This window comes from Cyprinodon tularosa, unplaced genomic scaffold (genome assembly GCF_016077235.1).
Source record: "Cyprinodon tularosa strain WSP-4 unplaced genomic scaffold, ASM1607723v1 ctg14, whole genome shotgun sequence".
NCBI classification, from domain to species: domain Eukaryota; kingdom Metazoa; phylum Chordata; class Actinopteri; order Cyprinodontiformes; family Cyprinodontidae; genus Cyprinodon; species Cyprinodon tularosa.
The window spans coordinates 236,012-258,195 of record NW_024038220.1 but is presented as its reverse complement, the minus strand read 5'-3'; the positions used below and the strand labels follow the sequence as shown (position 1 = coordinate 258,195).

General features: G+C 35.5%; 1 protein-coding gene across 2 annotated transcripts in view; it reads right to left on the bottom strand.

The window, feature by feature from the left end:
* Positions 1–1,116: 1,116 nt before the first annotated feature.
* axin1 (axin 1) overlaps positions 1,117–22,184 on the bottom strand; it is a 54,415-nt gene continuing 33,347 nt past the window's right edge. For both annotated transcript variants that reach the window (XM_038278225.1, XM_038278224.1), the window contains 8 exons: positions 18,220–18,360; positions 17,419–17,515; positions 16,166–16,303; positions 13,151–13,653; positions 12,897–13,061; positions 12,478–12,726; positions 6,342–6,491; positions 1,117–2,645 (listed from right to left, as the gene is read on the bottom strand). In XM_038278225.1, coding sequence (XP_038134153.1) covers positions 2,519–2,645; positions 6,342–6,491; positions 12,478–12,726; positions 12,897–13,061; positions 13,151–13,653; positions 16,166–16,303; positions 17,419–17,515; positions 18,220–18,360 — 1,570 coding nt within the window. In that variant the 3' untranslated portion in view covers positions 1,117–2,518. The remainder of the gene's footprint in view (positions 2,646–6,341; positions 6,492–12,477; positions 12,727–12,896; positions 13,062–13,150; positions 13,654–16,165; positions 16,304–17,418; positions 17,516–18,219; positions 18,361–22,184) is intronic.

Below are 22,184 nucleotides of genomic sequence, written 5' to 3'. Positions count from 1 at the left end.
AATTCATAAAAATGTTTACATGTGCTTTTTTATTCCACACTTTATAGCTATGATATATATCAGCACAAGGAACATTTAAAGATGAAGCACACAAAGCTTAAATGTTGGTTTATTGCATGGATTTATTGTTCTGGTACCTTAAAATGGTCACCATGCTAATTATTGAGAAAAACAACAGACAGACAAAATAAGAAAAACAGGTCCAACACAGTGAATGTGAAGGCTGAGCTGCTTACATTTTTAATTCTACATATTTACATCGGCATCTGTTGGATAAAAAAAAAAGTAACCCACACAAAAAAAGCCTCAGAGAGGAAGGAATTTGTCACCATATTTATCTATGCTGCAGACATCATTAGCATAGTAATAAAGGCACTCTGCAATTCCTTGTATACATACCATGGATTTAAGTAGAAGTAGCGATTTCACAGTACAGAATAGTGCTGATCCTTCATTTTAAAAGAAGGAAAAAGAAAAAAAACAAAACAAAACCTTAAAAAAATTACAACTATATAACTTAATAACCATTGGATGCAAATGAGCTTCACATATATTAAAATGATTTGAGTTAGTAATCTAAACAGCAGCAATTCAAAAAACAAAGCAAACAATAAATACACCATGATCAAATAAAAGAGCACTTTCAACTCAAGGTCCTAGTGTTCTTTATGTTATAAGAAAATAACAAAGAAGAGCAAAATAAAAACAAACATGGTGGCCTTGAATTCCCATTTTCATTTTTGTGTAATTTCAGTGCAGAATTCCCCACCTGATTGCTTTTACATGGCCAATGTGGCAGATATGTCAAATGGCAGACATTTCTTTCCTTCAGTAGTAAGAAAACATCAACTCTTCAAATGCTCTGAAGTGTTAATATTTATAAGAAACCCTCAATCATAAAAGTAGATAGTCCTTATATATGAATGAAAGAAAACAAACATCAACCTGGATATTGAGGGCTGCTGTGAAATAAATACTAAATGGGTAAATTCCAATAGTATGTTTCTTTGGTGTTAAATATCTCCATCCCATTTAGATCAAAATATCTTTCCAGTTACACAGAGAAGGCTTCAGGTTGAAAATCAGACTTCATTTTCACTACATTACAGACTTAGGAGTTTTTCAGCGTTTAAACTTGCATTTGAAAAAATACATAAACTGCAAGAAAATCTGGAGCTCATGCTTGGATACACATTAAAAAATATAAATAATGACAATTACTGGGCTGCCAGTCAAATTCTAATTTTAAAGAAAAGGGAAAAAAACATGTAACATTTTTTATACCAGAGGAAAATCTGCTTTTTAATTTCACAGGCAGCATCCCAATGACAATCACAATGTAATTAGATAACAGCTATAAATTTAAAAAATTGTGGGAGGTTTGAAAAATAAATAAATAAAATATCTTAATTAAAATATTAAAGGCATACATCACAATCAGAAGTCACAGGACCAGGTATTAGGTTTGGGGCGCAATAACAACTTCTTTCACATACAGCCAGGTTGTCTTGGAAAATGATGCCCTTTAAAATATTTATTGATTTGAAAATATATATGTATTTATATATTGTAATGTATAGTTGTCCTGTTTAATATAAAATGTCTAATAATGTTCAGAAAAAATGTGACCAAATATTTTTGTAAATATTTGCATAGACTCATTGGAATTTAACTCTCTCCTTTTTAATTTAGAAATTATTGCATCAATTTCTGTTTTTATTCTTCAATGCAATAGGTTCAAAAACATTAGCCACTTAAAAATGGTTTTAGTTACATGGAATACACACCGAACCAGAAATATTTGACTTTAGCACAACCTACTGTATTCAAATTGCGAACAAACATCTGTTTTGAGTTAAGACATTCTTTAAAAATATGGCTTAATTTACAAAAAAATTACTTTTAGCATTTCAATATTTTAAAATGTGCAAAATAAATTCGAAAACGCTATTTTGCAGGATTTAGAAAGTCTAAAATCAGCAATTATGTGTCCACATAATCCGGGTACAAATACAGCTTGTCAAAATAACATGTTAAAAACACTTAGAAGTTCACATTCAGAACATTTAAGTTCAACATAAAAACAAGAGTCAGCTCCACAAAATGATTTATCATCCTAAGCAAGGAAAATGAATAAAATGGAAAATTAGCATTTGAAATAAAAGAAATAGAATAAAAATGTATTATCCTTTAACACAAACTGTACATTTCTGGCATCAGGATACTTAAAAAAGAGAATTGCTGCTACTTTAGGAAGAAAATCCTCAAATATATCTTTATAGCAAAAATATGCAGCTTTTGGGTACTTTTTTCCTCATCAATCTAGAAAACTTTACAATGCTACATCCAACTCCAAAAATGTGTGATTGAGGTTGTCTCCTCAACTGCTCCTTCTTCTGATCTATCCCTGCTGTTCACTTTCCTCTGATCTCATTTTAAACTCACTTCCTCTTTACCTTAAGCTGTTCCTCTGCTCTTTATCCACTATCTTTGTTTTCTTTCCTCTGAAGCTTGCACTTCAGTCAACCTTTTCAACTTTCCCGATAATCTTATCCTCAAAGATGGGCAAGACGGTGTCATCTTCCCGTATCTCTTCAAATACCACGCCGCAGTCGAACTCATCGCTCACCTTCTTGAAATAATACCTGGAAAGGCAAACAAAAAGTCAATAGTGATGTTAGAAGATTTAGTTGTTACAAAAGCTAAATGAATCAAACCTGAAATGAAGTTCCATATTTCATGAATAATTTTCTCACATTAATGCTGAGCTTTAAATATTTTGTTCAACCTGCTCTTTTTCAGGGTGGAATAAAATAAACATCAAATTGTGTTGATGTCTACCATTATGAGTCTCTTGCTTTCCTTCTCCTCACATCCTCACATATTTGCCTTTGCCTTAAAAACATTTTTTTTTTTCAATCATTCCCTCTGGGGTGTGACCTTAATTTAACTTTGAATGAAATTCAAGCTGAAACCTGCTTGTGAAAGAATCATGTTTCATTACAAATAACTCAAATATATAAAAAACGTAATCTTTGCACCTACTGGCATAACACTAAGGGCCGGATCTATCAAAGGTTTGCGTGTATAAAAACGTGAGCTATTTCACTGCGCACGCTAAAAAATGTACAAACTGATCTATCAACAGCGTGCTAAAAGGATTTGGTCTTTAAAACGTGCTAAATAGCGCCTCTTATCCATTTAGTACTTTTTCTGCTATGAATATGCAATATGGGGCGTTTACACGCAAAAGTGCGTCTTGTGGGAGGAGAACATGTAAATATATTAATTTAGCACTCGCAAAGTGATTTATCAAACCTGAAAGCAATTTTGCTAACGGTATCTGATATATTTAACACGTTTCAAAAGAAGGTGCAAATGGTCTGTATGCGTAATTGCGCACACATGGCAGCGGTTATTGCCGCAAGAAGGAGACATCGAAATGAAGCAAGGAGACGCAGAGAATGCATTTTTTCACTCCGTGTGAATATTTTTGGAATGAACGAGGAAACGATCATCAAAACATATCATTTATCCAGCATTGCCATTTTGGAGCTGCAATTCCAGTGATTTGCTCCTCACAGAGCGTCAGCTGTACTTGTTCCTCAATGCTGGTCAGAGGCATCTCATCTACTGTGCCCCCTCCTGCTTTGTTCGCAGATGTTTTGTTATATGCCAGTTTTTCTTTGGTTCGCCTTCTAATATCCTGGTATCTTCTTTTTACTTCATCCACTGTTCGCAAGGTTTCACCAACAGCGTTTACTTTATTACAGATTTGTTCACATATAGCGTTCCTCTGTGTGACAGTCACACTTTTTTGCTGTAGTTCACTTAAATGTTTGTTGGCTTCATCCACCAATACCTCCATTTCCATGGGGTCGAATTTCCTTTTGCGCTTTCTGCTGTCTAAACTAGCCATGCCGCAAACCACCAAACGCGCAAAACCATCATTTAAATAGGGCGTCTCCAACAGTTTTGCACCTGCCACCAGTTACGCAATCGCTCTTGTTAAATCACCCGCAAACCATGGTTCAGCCCCTCGCGCAAAATTCCAGTTTGCAAGCGCAAATTACTGCACGCAAAATTGGATCTTGATAAATCCGGCCCTTAGTTGTTACAAAAGCTAAATGAATCAAACCTGAAATGAAGTTCCATATTTCATGAATAATTTTCTCACATTAATGCTGAGCTTTAAATATTTTGTTCAACCTGCTCTTTTTCAGGGTGGAATAAAATAAACATCAAATTGTGTTGATGTCTACCATTATGAGTCTCTTGCTTTCCTTCTCACATCCAATCTCTGACTTTTTTCTTAATAAATCTGATTTTTTTTTTTTGACACTTGTTTCATAATAAAAATAACAAATGACATATTTGCCTTTGCCTTAAAAACATTTTTTTTTTTCAATCATTCCCTCTGGGAGGTGACCTTAATTTAACTTTGAATGATATTCAAGCTGAAACCTGCTTGTGAAAGAATCATGTTTCATTACAAATAACTCAAATATATAAAAAACGTAATCTTTGCACCTACTGGCATAACACTAAGAGGTAGTTTGTTGGTTATAAGTACACATCTAAGAACAAAATGTGATGAACTGATGTGACTCTGGCCTTTGGAGGGACAAGGACTGGATTAGTAAAAAAAAAAAAAATCCATATTTTCCTAAAATGACATCTTAATAAACAAATGTGGGGCCATAAACCATTATATTAAATTTGGATATTGAGAATCAGTTTCCATACTGATATTTAACATAATTAATGGGTTAGGAGGATTGAAGTTTGCCTGCTTTTCGGACACTCAAGCTTCTGCAACCGTCTCCTGCACAAGACAGTATCACAAGACACTCAACAAAGGTGTAACTTTGCCCCCCATGGTGCTTTGAGGACAGTCTCATGCCTGTTTCTTTTTTTCGTGACACTCTCCTGGGGCTTACATCAGAGAGGAAACCATCAAGGCCCACTTACTCAGGGACCAGTAATCAAGACTAACCAAAGGCTAAATGGACCTGGTTGCTGACATCAGAACAAAATAGCTTCAAAACAGACTGTTTGCAAAATTTCTCTCTGAGTTTCAGGAAATTCAGATGCCTGGAAGAGGCTGGAATATAAAATATTATTTTGCCAAATAATCTTTTATTCACTTATTGGATTGGCATTGTGAATTGGTTTGAGCAGATTCCAATTGCACAAAATTTGCCAAAACCTAATTTGATCACATTTATACTTTATCAAATAAACTGTGATACATTGTATAATTGATCAATTATGGTTTTCATCCATTTATTTTATTCCTTCTTCTTAGTGTACATTTTAGCTTAGTTTAATTGAGTTTCACTGGTTTACCCAAGAGTTATAACTGAAATAAATTTGACTTGGAGCTCAAAGATATTTTTAATTGGAAGTTGTGGTGAATTTATTCCATATATGATCAGTTATCTGTTTGATCACGATTTGATTTGAACTCACACTTTCATTTATTCAGATAGTAGGGTGTCCTCTCACACAGTCTAAATATTGTTTGATTAAAGAACATTTTTACCATTCCTTCTGGGGCGAGAAATAAATATATTAAATTTGCACAACACAAACAATTCAATTAAAAGATTCTATTGATTGTATTGATCATACAGGCTTAGATATTTAGATTTTTTAATAAAAAATTATTAAAAATGCCTTTCAAAGTAACACTAGCGCACTGACCAATGGGAATGGAAAAGGGAGGACTATCCCTAAATTCTTTAATTTAAAACTAAAATCTAACCAAACTATGATTTTCAGGAGAACGGGTACCACAAGTATGCATTTAAAATGTATACTTGTGAAATTTCCAAAGATGTCTTATGCTTAAAATGTGTTAAAGGCAAAAAAAACAAGAATTACAATGAACAGTGCCAAATCTGGCAAGAAGAGTGTCCAGATTTACCATCTAAATTATGTGAAGACTTTGCTAATGGTTATAGAAAAACCTAACAAGCATCTGTGTTTAATATCATCCCTGTTTGGATAAGAGAAAATTTCAAAATAACTTTAAATTTGAACATCTATTCCTGAGTTAAAAACTCACTGTATTATTAGTACCAGCTTTAAAAAAGATAGATAAATCATTGAAAGACAAGCGTAAGTATGAATTCATGCCTGTTGTGAGTTTAAATAAACATCTCTAACCAAAAAAGACCTTAGATAAAAAAAAGGACTCAGCATCTCTCTCATAAAAGTTTCTTTATACCAAAAAACATTTTCTGATAAGTACCCATCTATTAACATTTTTAATAGCTGGACAATATGAAATCTTTTAAGATGGTATTTCACAGAGAAAGGCAACAAATAACTCCCACCTGTAATGTCCTTTCTTTGTAAGAAGGTCTTTGAACTGGCCCAAAGTAACAACTCTCCCTGGGACAGATGTCCTGTATGGTATCAGCTCCTCGCAGAAGTAATAAGCCACAGTAATATTCTCACACGTCTGCTTTTTATAGCCTTTATGTCTGAAAACATTAAAGAAAGAAAATCAGTTAAAGTAAATTTTCATTTTGTCAAACAACTTTCAAAGCTAAAAGAAATTTGGTTAAAAAGAAAACCCATATGCACAGAAAATAACTATACAACTGCATACTTTAAAAACAGCAGTATAAGAAAAAAAAATATGGCGAGCACATAAAAGACAGTGATGTTTTCGTAAGAAGAAATTTGTGCTGTTTTGAGTGAGAAAAAAAATCAAAGGTTTTAAGTAGGAAGAATAGAGAATGCATTTCAGTTATGATTGAGGCAAATTTTAGATGACATGGCGTGCACAGCTGTGTATAATGTTTTGATGACTGAACAAATCTGTAGTTTTCCTTAAGAATCAATCATATCCTCTCAGTGGAAGAATGCAATCTGATTGGTGTGCTGTAATAAGATGGGGCTTATGTAGGAAAGAACTGAGGCTACTGAAATACTGCATGTTATAGTTAAAAAAATTTAAGCAAACCATTAAGCCTAAAAAACAGATTTTTTTCTAAACAGAACTGCATTAAAATACTCTAGATGCTGAATTACTAACAAGTAAAATCAAAGCAAACATGCATCTTTACCTAAAACTTCACACAAATATGCAGCAATATTTTCAGCAGGAATATGTTCTGGGATTGTTGAAGATTGAAGCTGTAGAGCTTTGCTTTTATGAACAAATAATACATTTGTTTATATCAACCACATTTTCCTGCAGGATTTTACCCGCAACTTTAACACAATGTTTTTGCTCTCCAAGACGAACTATGAAAAAGCAATATCAAATCAGAAAGGTAACAAGCTAACAGAGTACAAATTCAGCAAACTATTTCCTATGGAAATCTTACCAGGAGGAAAAGCTAGAGGAAGTCAAATATATTGAACAAAGTACCTAAAAGGTCAATTATCATGTTTAAAGTGGCTTTTTTTAACCTAACTAAACCCATTTTTGGGAAATATGTTGCTGCAATCCTAAAGAACCACTGTTAGGATGTAACAAACCACTGTTAAAAAGAAAGAAGTCTGCAGTGTTATAAAAGTCATTAATCAATGAGTTAATGGGGGAAAAATATCAATAATATCCTACACCATCTAATAGTATTGAAAAAATTCTTCTTCTAATTACTATTAAGAAATTATACATTTGTTTACATTAAGCATATTTTCCTTAGTTTCAATGACTATGGCCCTCATTTAATTTGTTAAAACTGTTGGACTTAATGAAGGCAAAATCCTAAATCCACTAAGAGTAGGGGGGAAAAAAACATCTGCAGTTAGAGACATTCCTTAACAAAACCTCAGTAATTAACAGGCACACCAATGGGTAAACATCAGAATCACATTCAGCTTTATTTGTTTAATCTTTGGACAAACACAAGATATTTGTATCCTCTTCCTCATATTGTCAATGGAGACATTTAAAATATAAATATATTAAAAGAGAAACAAATATATAAAAAAAAGTTTAACCATGAGGAACACTCCAATCACTGTCTGATGAGTGTTGATCATAATAAGAGACTGAAAAAAACCCACATCACTTTCAGGGCTGATTTTCTTTTTCAAAAATCACCCCCTTTGAGGTTTAAAATCTAAATAGTTAGTTTCCAGAATGTTTTGGGTCTGCAGAGATGTTAGCTGACCTTTTCCTGTCCATACACCTGTACGATTTCTTGATGGAGGGAAGGTTGGGAAGCACATATTCATACGTATTTATCATTTGTAATTTTATTTGTCCTGTTCTGATGATCAGCCAAAGCATCATTTGAATATGCACAGTATTGACTGAATAATAGCGGTGTAGATGAACTGCAGGGCAGGAAAGTTAGAAATGTCCAAAGGGTCCTGATATCAGCAAAATATGCATCTTTTAAGGCTGTAATCTAGCTTTTTTTTTTTCTGGTGGGGCACTTGATATGTTGTTTTTTTTAAAGCTAATTTGAGAGGTCTGACCTAAAAAATTATAAGTTTCTGGTGTTTTTACATTCACTATGAAACATTCTTTATTCTCTGATATGCAGGCTTGATGTATATACAGTCTGGAACAAAATGTAGAATCCCTTTGGTAAATACAAGGTTATAGTCTATACAAAATGACTCCAAGGAAAGACTTAATGTCTTTTGTGAAAGCAGATTTAACCCCCCCTTGATAGGGAGAGCTCTGAGCGGGTAGACGTGAAACTGCTGGAAGTGCACAGTATGAGGTCTGCTCACAGAGCCAAGTTTTGATGAAACAGAAGGCAGCAGAGCTGCGAAAGTCTGAGATTAAACAGATGCAGAAGTTTATCCTTTTTTGCTAGACAAGGTGCAAAAACATTAGACAGTTTAACTGGGGGCAAGTGAGAGCGACCCATGTCAGTGGCTTCGTCACCAAACAAGATCTCAGGGAGATTTGGGTCGATAAAAATGAAGGCAAATTTAAAGAGAAGACTGTCTGATGTCAATAGGTGCTCTAGTGAAAAAGAGTTGAATAGTGGAGAGCACAAAATGTGCAAACATGAGTGCGAAGTACCAAGATTTCACAATCTTGGATGTCTCTGTTCAACTTTTCAATTTTTTTATAAGTTGTGGGCTACTTCCACTATTTAGGATATTTCCATTAACATACAAACCAAATATTTATTAAAGCAAAAGGAATAATGTCATTTGTCAAAAGGTGAGATGTTGAAATTACACATATACTTATCACTGTGTTTAATCAAAATGCCCTATTGTCACTTACATTAAAAAAAAAGGATTCAAAAAGGTATATTAGTGAGTCCTAGAATAAATTGAATGATGCCCGTAGACAACACGATGTAGTACAGACTCAACAGTCAATCCATCCGTCTTCCGTTTATCCATCTGGGGATGCAAGTGACATGACAAGAGATCCTTACTAATCTCTAACCTCATTAGAAATCCTCCTCTATCAGGCAGCCATAAATCTACACACTGACAGGATGACAGTGTCAGACTAATATGTGTCACACTTGATGAAAATTATTATCTCATCTAAAATTAGCACATCTACTTAGAAATTAAGCTGTCAAAAAAAAATCAAATTCTCATCACTGGTAGGAAATGGAAAATGGTAACAAATAAATGAAGAGAACTCATCATAAGGCTTTAAATGTCGCAGAGGAACATGCCTTGCTTTCCTCTCTGAGAACACAGTCATAACATTGTAAATATCAACATATTTTCTTATTTACTTAGGTTTACATCCGACTCATATAGTTCACCTACTGAATACTGTTTTTAGGGTCATGTTGGTAAAATTTGTGAAACTGAAGCTTTCTTGAATTTTAATGATGAGAAGGCTTTTCCCTCTGGATCTGCCATGTAATTTGCCTTTCATCTCAGTCGAACACATTTCTGCAGCTCCCTACCATCTATTTATCACCATCTTGGAGGGAAGTCAAACATCAAACAGAAACATGTTTTCACAAAACATCACAAACTGATTTGGTCTGTATCCGTAATACTTTAGCTACTTTTGCTAAAACTCAAAGAACAAACATTTCTCCTTCCTCTGTGATCCTTTCTTTAAGCCTTTCTTTCAGGCTCTGATCAAACATTTATGAAAGCCTCATATTGTATTAGAATTACTTTTCTCTTAGTCAAAACCTGACTTGACATGGCAACCAACAGAGGACAAATGAACCCATCAATTTTTTTTTTTGCTTTTATGTTCTTTTGGTTGGTTGATGAGTTATAAGTTGGTAACTTTATAATTTATTCAATACTTATGCAACTTGAGATTTTCACTATACTTCTTATAATCCTTTTTAGGGTAACATATGTATTGTAGAAGAAGAAAAATAAGTAAATTAAGCAAATAATTTCCCTTCCTCTTGAGAATTTACCACAACAAAACAAAACAGAAGCTTCTTTGCGGTTGCTAAACACTGGGAAAAATACAGAGGCAAAAATAGATACTAGTTGTGTGTTCATGTTGGAGGAGTAAACTTCAGCTGGAATACTCTTGGAAGCCTAAATTCCCAGTTGGAAAGTCAAGGTAACACATCCAGACTTCCAATCATGATGGCTGCCAATATTATCAACAGCAGGAAAAGTTTCTTACTTTGATTGTTATGGCAAGTCTTTCTTGTTTACATGACATTTAGTCAGTCTTACACAAAAGGTTTCAGATTAATTTTAACTGGGGCTGAAACAATTAATAAGTTTAATCATGATTAATCGATTATTGAATTAATTGTCAACTGATTTAGTAATCAGTTGATCGTTAAATGGAGTATAGAGAGTGTAAAACATGCCTTTAGCTGACAGAGCAACCCACCTAAAGCAGTAATTATTTCAAAATTGTAAAGAAAATATATAAAACAGTTTGCATTTAAGCTTACATTTTTTGTCAATATGATCTATCCAGAACTCGTCAAGTGGAAACATTTTAGTTTCCACTTCCATTTCGTAAAAAATAAAGAACCTTTTGCTATCCAATTGTAAATCGATTATTCGAAGAAAAAAAAAGATTAATCGATTTGCAAAATTTGAATTTAGTTCCAGCCCTAGTTTTAACACTATATTTCTGCAAATACAACACGATACAGTGTTTCTGTCCTTCTTAATGCATAACAATGGCCATATACAGGTAATGGAGAATGTGACGACCCACAAACAGTAAAACTTAATCACCCAAACTTCTTACTTCTGGGTCGCAACATAAAATGAAAAAAACTATAATAAAAATTTTCATTATCTGAAGACAGGGTAACCACTAAAGCTTCTGCACTACAATGCTCTCTTGTGTACAAATAACCTACTACTGGTAATGTCAGATATTGGTCTAATATCAGGGAGAAATAAATTTCGGGTTATATCAGCTTGCGCCTAAAATCTCTAATACTGGCGTGCTGAATACATGATGCTTCTGTCTGAAGTTTCTGTAACCTGCTGGGTAACAATAACTGGGTTGGTTGTTCTCATATCTATTGACTATTGCTTCTTGTTTTCTGTTTGAGTAATATTGCTTGACCGAAACTTTTCTAACATTTCAAGCTACAAAATAAGTAGCCTATTAAAAGTATGTAGGATCGCTTCTGATATCGTATCGGGTTATTATCAGTTCTCAAGGGTACAATATCAGTATCATATCGGAAATGGAAAAACCTTGTATCCGCACATCTCTACTGGCTAACAAATAAATATCTACAACCCTGAAGAGAACCATCTACCAGCATGCACATCTATAAATTGAAGTGTTTACCCAATCATCCTTGCAAAATAATTCAAACTCAGAATTTAAGCAAATCTTTGGAAAGAAAATGCTTTTGTTTGTTTTTTTTTCTGTTTAGGGATGAACTTTGACAAGTTCTAAACACTATATATTAGCAACTTAAATGACTTCTGAATTTGTTTTAGATGCTATTAAGGTAATAAAAAAGAGAAAAAGGGACACAATAATTCACATTGTTGTTTTCCTTCCACTGTATAATTGGGGAACAGTTTGTATTTTCGTATAGAATCTCACTAAAATGTATTGATGTTTTTTTATGTGTGACATAACATGAAACAATCAAGAAAAGTTAAACTGATATTAGTACCTTTGCCAGGCAAAGTGCATTTATTGTGTTCTGTTGCCAACTGTTCTACTCCTAGGTTTTTGTGTGTAATAACACATAATACAATTTCTACTGTTAAAAAAAAAGTGTAAATTCTCTCAAAAAAACCCTGAAGGGTCAGGCTTTGCTAAAATAAATTGGACATTAACGACAAGGGGAGCTCTGCATCTATTACTGATGGGACACAGTGAACATAGAGCGACCGGTGCAGGCCTGATAGCTGCGCGACCCCTTTGTATCACCTCCATCACATACCTGAGGAACCGAATAACGATAATGATTTAGACCCAACAGCCAAAAGAACCAAGCAAAACCAAAGCAGTCTGCTCAAGACAATCCCAACAGACCAGTTTTTTCCAATTCCACTTAGGAAGTTCACCAGTTGACTGTGTTTTTAAGACATTTTCTTTCTAATTACCTGTGCTTTGGCTGCAGTGCTCCAGACTTAATCTTTTCCTCCTGAAGCCTCCGACAGACCTCCTCCAGCTGAATGAGTGGGCTGGGTGCAGGGTTAGGGGGCATGGTAGGGTCCTGGATGAACGGGTGAAACGGCTGCACATTGCTGCGGCCTTGGCCACCCAGGCATGGATGCATCGACCCTGATCGGTCTGAGGAGCCGAGGCGAGATCCCTCATGGGTTGTAGTCCTTTTGGAACCACTGACACTCCTACATTTGAAAAATAACGGTAATTAAATGGCTTAGGTTTGTCTAAGTTCTAACTTGGACTTATTAGGGGGGGAAATATGGAGGGAATTGCTTAATTTTAGTGACATTTCTCACATTCAATCTGTTATCACAGGATTTGTGGTGTAATAAAGTAAGAAAAAATCACTGACCCATAAGGACTTCTTTTATGGTGAGCCATTTCTTTTTGTCCTTCCATAAGCCATAGCAGGATCTTCTGTTTTTTATCCCCTTCCTCAGCAGACCGTGGCACATCAAAAGCTCTCGGTTCTTCACCTCTCTTGAAGACTCTATTACACTGGAGGCCACTTTTGTTGCTGCATAATGGAAGAACACAACTGATAAGTAGAAAACCAAGATTCTGGAGAGGTGAATGAGAGTAAAAAGAGTTCAAGTTGCACCACACCTGTAGCCTATGTGCTCCACAGGGTTGGATACCATCCCATCTGCATAGCTTCGAGATTTTGAGCTATAATTGCTAGTCTCCAGGCTCCAGGCAAAGTTGCCTTGTGAACGTGTGGCCCCCTCGGGCTCCATGGTGGTTACATGACTGTGATGCTGATATTTGTGGTGGGAGGAATGGCCAGGTTCTCCCTTCAAACAACGTCTTGCAGCGTGTTTACCCTGGCCTGGCTGTACTGCACCTCTAAACCCAGAGAAACCATCTGGAGAGCGAGACTTTGGGGATTGGCGCCCGGTTCCTGGCGATTCGCAGATGGGTGTCTTCATGACCCGCTGGACATGGTCATCCAGGATGCTCTCTGGGTTTTCCTCATGAGTATCTTGGACAAAAGGACTGCTGTATGTGATGTCAGCATAACGAGGGTTGTAATTCAGTGAATAAGCACTAGGGGGGAATCTTTGACTGGGTAATGATGAAGGTGCAGAGAAATCATTGCCTTCTTCCTCCTTTATTTGATAAAAATGAAACAAAAATTTGTCAAAATATATATATACAGTATAAAAAGCACTGAAACCGGTAAACAATTTAAATAATCACTTAATAAATTTTCATAATACATTAATTTCAAGCAGTTGTACATGGGTTGTCCCTGTGTCCACTTGTAGATGGCAAATAAAAATTCACATTCTGCATTTAACCCATTCCCTTGAGGAGCAGTGGGCTGCCATTGTGCGCTGCCGGGGAGCAGTGTGGGATTAAAGGTCTTGCTCAGGAACCCAGAGTGGAGGCCGTGGGGATTAAACTGGCTACTTGCAACCTTCTCAGAGCAGAAATGCACTGCTCTAAGCACTAAGCCCACACTCCCCCACTTAACCATAACACTCATAAATGTATCATTTTTCAGTCTGAGTTTAGAAGTGAAGAGTCAAAACAGAAGCTTAGCCAATTATTGTGCACACAGCACATCTGTGCTCACTCTGGGTTATGACAACTGCAGCCTATGTAGCTTCAGCTCCTACTGACTGGGACTAAACTGATCTCTGATAGGAACTGCTGCGGGGAAAATACTGAATGGGGCGCTACAGGTATTTTATAGCAGAGAGACAGTAGATGGTAAAGAAAGAGATGTGCAAAAATGAAAAATAAACAAATGATATACAATGTATGTATGGATCCTTAAGGCAAGCATTGCCTTTTACTTATATAAGCATTAAGAGTTAGTAAGGACATGTATATGGAAATGTAATTTAGGCCTTAACTATGTTCTAAGGTAGTACAAATTCATACTTTTTTTTCTCTGTCGAGCCAAGATGTCATATCAGATATATTGATTATTAAAATATTGCTACAATAAGGACAATAATGAAAAGTTAAAACAAAATAGTTCTTTAAACATATCAGTCAACAGAAGAAAATAAATCCTAAAAATTGCTGAAGGGTTTGAAGAAGAAAAGTCCAAGACATCTCCTCTCTGTTACAGGAAAAGGCTAGGTAAGTGTTGCCCTAATGTCTTAAATGAGGAATACAAATCATTGTTGATCTTGTGATAAAATTGTAATTTTTATATTGTAGCAGCACTGGTTACATTATGATAGGCTTCTTCTTTGAGCTTCATTTGATTACATTTGTGAAAATTAGGCATTTATTTAATTCAATTTCACAAGACTGTTTCCCTTTGATAAGTTATATAATAACTCTAACATCCAATTAAGAACTGGTTCAGATACCAGGATTGTTTATTTTTGTTATTCTCTGGTATTTCCTTATGTAACAGCATATTGCCTGATAATTATTTTATTGCTAAAGTGCTCAAACCAAAGCTTTTTTTTTTCCTACTCTAGATATCCACAGTATGAATTTGATGATAGAAGTCATTTTATCTGTACCTTCTGTTTAAAAACAAACAAACTGCTGTGATGGTGGCTTCATTTCCTTTCACAGCCTTCCACATAAATTATCCACCTAGAGATTTAATACTTGGCAGAACGTTTAGACAGAGATTTCATTTGTGGTGGAAGCAACCTTTTCATCGCCGATCCAAGTGGCATCAAACAGGCCTGGCTCGCTGTTCCAGGCTTACAAGTGGCCGAGTGTGCAGGTGCTCCGTCTGATTCATCCAGGCAGCCAGATTGCTGACAGGCCAAGGACAGAATACTCCACATGATTCATAGAGCCTTTTACTCTTTACTCCAATGACTGGCCTTATTTATTTCATTGGGCCAGGCAGATTTAATTTCTCTTTGTTTATGAATATTAGAAAACTAATGGCTAGGCACCGAACCAGACTTTATTATCCCTCTAATAAGGTTCTTCAACTTCAGTTTCTATCACTGGGCATATCCAATTAATATAATTACTTTAAAATAAATCATGTATCACTCTTGACCCTTTGAACCCAGACCTATCCCTGGTGAACTTCCGTTTGTTTTTCTCCCCCTAGCATTGTATTTCTTTTTTTTAATGCTATTCATTTTTTGTACAAGAAATTCCTCAATTTTATAGTTTTTTTAAACAATTTTCAACATTTAAAAAGCTCTTCTTATATCAAATTTGAAAAATTCTACAATATCAGCAAATTTATACCTCTTATGTGTGCAATAGAGCTGCACATCACATCACAATATACGTAACACATATTGTAATGGCAAAGGACTCTTAGGTTACAATGGTCAGTGGGATATAATAGTTAGGTGTTATGCACTATTAAGTTGTGCAGATCTATAGTGTATTTAAGAAGTTCAGTTCAGTCTAATCTCTAATTCCCATAAAAAAATGTATTTATTCAAATGTTGGAGCTCAAATGTTGGAGCTTCTGTAGAGTGGGGGAAATATTTTGCAATGACAAAGACAGACAAAATGTGGAAAAATGAGGGCTAATGATAATCAGCATCAGTATCATAATTATCCTGAACTTTACTCCTGTTAAAATATTTCCCTGAAATCCTTCAGCTCCAGTGCAAACGGCCAAAGCAGTGAATCTGCTTAAGGTTTCAAGAACAGAAAGTGAAATAATCATACCAATCTGACTCTTTTTAGCCTCTCCTCCAGTTTTTCCTCAGCCTCCCTCTCCCTCCGGACCGCTTCCAGCCTACTGATCAGCTCAGCAGCGAACCTCTCTGGCTCCACGTGTATATCCTTTGGAATCCGGTTTATGCGCTGGGGGAAGAAATGTCAGACTGTTTCTTTTTTTCATCCTTGTGTGTTTAGAACTATTTTAGCACAGTTGACCCCACACATCCCGTTGGAGGTCAGAGAGAGGAAAAGAAGCAGGAAACAATGAAACGGGTGGAGATAAAGTATCGCTTCCACTGGGACTGGAAATGGAAATATGAATGGCTGCGTAACAAGACTTTACCACCTCAAAATATTAGAAACTGAATTTTTGTCTCATTGGTTTGCTATTCATTACTTAGTGCACAGGAGTCTCTATTTGCATATCGTCATTTAAACACTTCTATTTTTGCTAGTATGCATTTCAAACTAGAGCAAATATCCTCATTTAACTTCTGGGATTCTCAAAGATAGGATTAGTGTTTTTTAGTGATTTAATGATTTACATTTTTTCACATTTATGTGATTAAAATAATGCTGTCTTCATATTTTTAATTGTTTTTAATTTAATACACTTATTTTCTTTTTTTGGGTTGAAATAAGGGTTATATGTGAAAGGAGAGCTGCAAAATGTCTGGAAATTATTAATAGAGTTAGGTGATCATTTTCATGTCAAAAATGAGATGGTAATTCAGTAGGTGTGTCGAATTCATATGCACCGTATTCTCTTCTTCCAGGGTTATTAGAATATATCTTTTTATTTAGAAATACATTGAAATCAATCAATTTGTTTAGGCATGGAGATGTGAGCATCATGCTGTCCACTACATAGCAGATTCATATTTAGGATAGGAGGGCGCCATGTGTGGCTTTTTAATTGGACTCTTTACTCCTAGGCCTAATTAGGGCCAGGGTTTTCCTACCAAGCGACAGCATAAAGCTGCAGAGGGAGGCATCAGGCTGTCACAGGGGAGGATTCATGTCTGCAAGGCTTCAGCGCACAGAGCTTAGGAAGGCATCAAGCTGCATTTAGACAGCCTTCTCTTTCACCATCAGCTATTCTTATACTCCATCACAGGCGCTGTAACACAGCTGAACTAAAATATGCACATTTCCAATGGCAGAGCAGAGGGAAAAATAAGCAGAGACAGACAGTTACAAAGAGAGAGGTGTAGAGGCGGAGAGCGAGGTGGAGGGGAAACGTCCCATGAATAACTCACTGGAAAATGAGGTAGTAGCACTCGCCCATTTGCTTTGGCACTCTCGTGTATCTCCCGGCGATGCTGTTTGCGGTATCGGTATGGTGGATCGCCATCTCTGGAATGAACAACAAAAGACATTTTCATCAGTCATCCTCATGAATAAACAACAAGGCAGCTTTGAAGCTGAACGCTTCACACAGTTTTTTCTCTCTGAAACAAACACCTAAAAGGGTCTTTGTTATCCGTGCAGCAGGAGAGAGATTCTTACAGCATTGTGGCTGCCCACCCTGCCTCATAAGTAGTCTGCAGGTCACAGCAACATGCTTTACATGCAGAAAGTTTGAGTAATCATTTGTCGACTAATTTACACAATCACCTGTGTCAAATGCTAGGGAGAAATTAGTCTTTCAATCCCTTCAGTTATAAAAAAATGTTCCCAGCTGTGCAGACTTTGAAGGGCACTGGCTCGATTCATCAGTCACACTTCACCTAGAAGATTTTTCAAATTCATTTTGGCAAAACGCATCTGGCTGACTCATAAACAGACTCTGAAAATGAGAGATCCTTATAAGTGATGCCAGATAAAACACTCAGTTTGGTCTGCAGCTTGCAAATGGACTAGGTTATGGAAAATAAGTGTTTTCTTTAAACACTATATGGGTTAGACATTCAGTACAATTCTCCACTCAAATGTTTAACAGTCCAGCCTAGACAATCATTTTATTGTCAAAAACTGCTGAGTCAAATGGTGTTTAGGTCTGCCGTGACAGAAGGACTCTGGGAAAAATGTGTTTAAGTGTCTGGTGACAAGAAACGTACACACTGTTGTCTGTAAGGGAAAGCGTGTCTGCGTCACTGGACATGCTCTGCTGCTCACTGTCATTGGCACTGGTGGCTGGGGCCAGAACATGACCTGGGTTGACGTAGTATGGGTTGATGGGCTCTCGACATGCTCCTTGCCTGTATTAGGAAATAAGAGAAAAACAACTCTGAAAGGGAAGAACATTCAACAAGATAAATATAATAAAATAAACAACATTTAATTCAAAGTCAATTTCTTGGCAATAGCCTTAGACAAGCTTCACTGTTTTAATGAAAGTGAGAAAATAAAGGTTTTGTTAAAGTTTGCTTAAAGTTTTTGTCTTCTTTTTGATCCTTTTACCAATTTCAGTGCAAAGAAATCCAAGCTGTGAAAAATGCCTGTTAAATAATCCTTTTTCACAACAAACAATTAAAATACATTACACTAAAGGTTTACAGCTAGCGGTGTTACACTGCAAAAACAATCTAGAAATAAAGTAAAAATATCTTAAATTAAGTGTATTTACCCTTAATTTTTGTAGGTAAGTAAGAGGATTTACCAATGGAATGAGTATTTTTACTCTTAAAATAAGTTAATTAGATAAAATGCACTTGAAATAAGACAATGCAATAGTTTTTTTCTTATTTTAAAGGTAAATTATCTTGTTCCATTGCCAAAATATCTCACTTATCTCCTTAATCCAAGAATAAATGCACTTATTTTAAGAAGAAATTACTTATTAAGATTTACATTTTTTGCAGTATACATCGCTTCACTCTGTGTACTCCGACGTTGAGGTGCTAACGTCTCTATTAAACACTTTAAAAAACTCTGAAAATGGAATACGAAAGGTGGATTCTTGATTCTCGACGTCGGAGTACACAGAGTGAAGCGAAAAGACTACAACTGTGTAAACAGGCCCCATTTCCGTTTCCGGTGGCAGCGGAATATTGACTATTCCAACAGAACTCAATGGGATTTACAAAATGCTAAATAAAACACTACAGGAACGTTTTTTCTTCACGAAACTTTTTTTGGAACGTCACTGAACAGCGCTGACGACCCGGTGAGTAGCATATTTAAAAAAAAAAACGTTTAAGGTTGTTTTAAGGACATTATAGGACATGCTCTATGCAAGCCATTCTAAAGCAGCCAGGGGTTGATTCTAAATGAGCCAAAAAGCAGAGACAGGAGCAATTGTCAAAATTTTGGTGTCGATCATTCGATTTCATCCTGGACACTACAGAAAATGGGCTTAAAGTGTAAAAAACCGAACTTCTCCTTTAAACCCTAACATTTAGTCTTTCCTTATATTTTCTTTCACATTGTTCTTCTGTCATTCTGTAATAATTAACCAAACATAAAAAATAAGATGATCTATGAAGCATAGTTATCTAACCTGCTAAATATCAAGAAAAAGATACTTTATTTCACACCAACACCAACTTAGCAAACCAGACTTCTTAGAGGGCTTTGAGCCCATAATTTATGAATGTAAGGCATCATTATTCTTTATTCAAAGTAGGAATTCCCCAAAGCCTTTAGCTTCAGCTTTCTCCCTGCTTGGAATGCAAAAGCACAGAGAGTTCGAATGAAATCTTTGTGACAGCAAGATTTTCATTAGCAACACCCACCCGAATAATTCATGGAACTGGTGTAGAGGTGCATCATGACAAAAGAATGAAATTGTAATTCCAGTTAATATGATACATTTGTATGTAAGAAAAAAAAAGGTAAAAGAAGTTTTGTTTGTTCGTTCTTTTAAAAGAAAAACCTTTTTTGAAAGAAATATAATATGTTTATGTGCATATATTGGAAACTAGGTTAGTTTAGGCTTTAAATGTTGTCAGTTACACAGTAAGTTCAGTTTTAACATATAGCTATAGGTGGTGTGAATTATTTTGACATTTAACATGTATAGTATAGTATAGTATAGTATAGTATAGTATAGTATAGTATAGTATAGTATAGTATAGTATAGTATAGTATAGTATAGTATAGTATAGTATAGTATAGTATAGTATAGTATAGTATAGTATAGTATAGTATATTAGAAGAGCTGTGCATTTTCATGTTAATACTTTCAAATAAAATAATTGGGAACATTTAAGGAGGCAAGGATAGGACATATTTTATTCTCATTACTTTAAAGGCACACTGTGGACTTTGTGACAAAAAGACTTGACGAAGAGTAGTGGCCAAAAGTTACACTGTATGCCTTTAAACATTTTCCGTTTTATACAAGCAGGTAATTTAAACAAGAAGCACCTAGCACATAGCTCCTAATTACAATGGATAAGAAATAGCTTTAAATTGGCTAAAATAAGATACCATGTGGAATAAATACGTAAGATTATTGTTCCTCTAAATGCAATTAATAATGCAGTATTTTTTTTTTTTAGATTAACTGTAATTTTAAGAAAGTTACTATCTTAGGGTTTTTTTGTTGGGTAATCAGCTCACGTAGCAGACAAGCTAATAAATGTGGTTTTAGCTCAGCATGATGGTAATAAGGCCATATTTTACCCTCCACTTCACAACTAAACCTGTGGGGTGAATTCTCTTAATCGTATTCACTGACTACAGTTTACTAGGTCTCCCTGTTGACATCCTGGTGAATCTCATTTTTTTGTGCTTACTTTGTGCAAGCAGGAACAATACAGTCTAAGCCAGAGGGTGGAACCAAACACATAAATCAGTTTATAAGTAAAAGTAGAAGAAGCAAATTATTGCTTATTTTCTAACAAATATAGTGAGAAGAGATTTTATTCTGATTTCCAAGTGAGGATCATTTGTCTCTAAGGGAAACGAAAACTGCAAAACTGCATCCTGGTTAGAAATCACTTTTTACTTTTCAGTTTACTTTCTTTATGGCTATAAACCAACGCATCATCACCTCCTTAGAGACTGTAGTGAGAACAGTGCTTATTTGGCTGGAACATGGTTGCCTTGAATTAGGAAACCTCAGCAGACCTTGAGATCTTTAACAGAAGGATGTCTGTGGTCTGTATAAGGCTAAAGATTAATCTGAGGCTAACAAGTATGCCATATTGTGAATCCTCAGACAGTGTAGAACATGGGTCACCAACTAAAAATCAGCAGGGTGTTAACCAAGAAAATCATCAACCAGTAAAGATCCGGAGACATTTTTAATTATAATCTGTTGCTTTAAACAGAATTTAACACTGAAATAAAATGAGGTTTTTATGCATCCATGTCATACAGTTTTTAAAGGAGAATTCCGGTTTTTAACACATTTAGCCCATTTTCTGTAGTGTCCAGGATGAAATCGAATGATCGACACCAAAATTTTGACAATTGCTCCTGTCTCTGCTTTTTGGCTCATTTAGAATCCACCCCTGGCTGCTTCAGAACGGCTTCCATAGTGCATGTCCAATAATGTCTTTAAAACAACCTTAAACGTTCTTTTTTTAAAATATGCTACTCACCGGGTCGTCAGCGCTGTTCAATGACGTTCCAAAAAAAGTTTCGTAAAGAAAAAACGTTCCTGTAGTGTTTTATTTAGCATTTTGTAAATCCCATTGAGTTCTGTAGGAATAGTCAATATTCCCCTGCCACCGAAAACGGAAATGGGGCCTGTTTACACAGTTGTAGTCTTTTCGCTTCACTCTGTGTACTCCGACGTCGAGAATCAAGAATCCACCTTTCGTATTGATTCTCGACGTCGGAATACACAGAGTGAAGCGAAAAGACTACAACTGTGTAAACAGGCCCCATTTCCGTTTTCGGTGGCAGGGGAATATTGACTATTCCAACAGAACTCAATGGGATTTACAAAATGCTAAATAAAACACTACAGGAACGTTTTTTCTTTACGAAACTTTTTTTGGAACGTCATTGAACAGCGCTGACGACCCGGTGAGTAGCATATTTTAAAAAAAGAACGTTTTTAAGGTTGTTTTAAGGACATTATCGGACATGCACTATGGAAGCCGTTCTGAAGCAGCCAGGGTTGGATTCT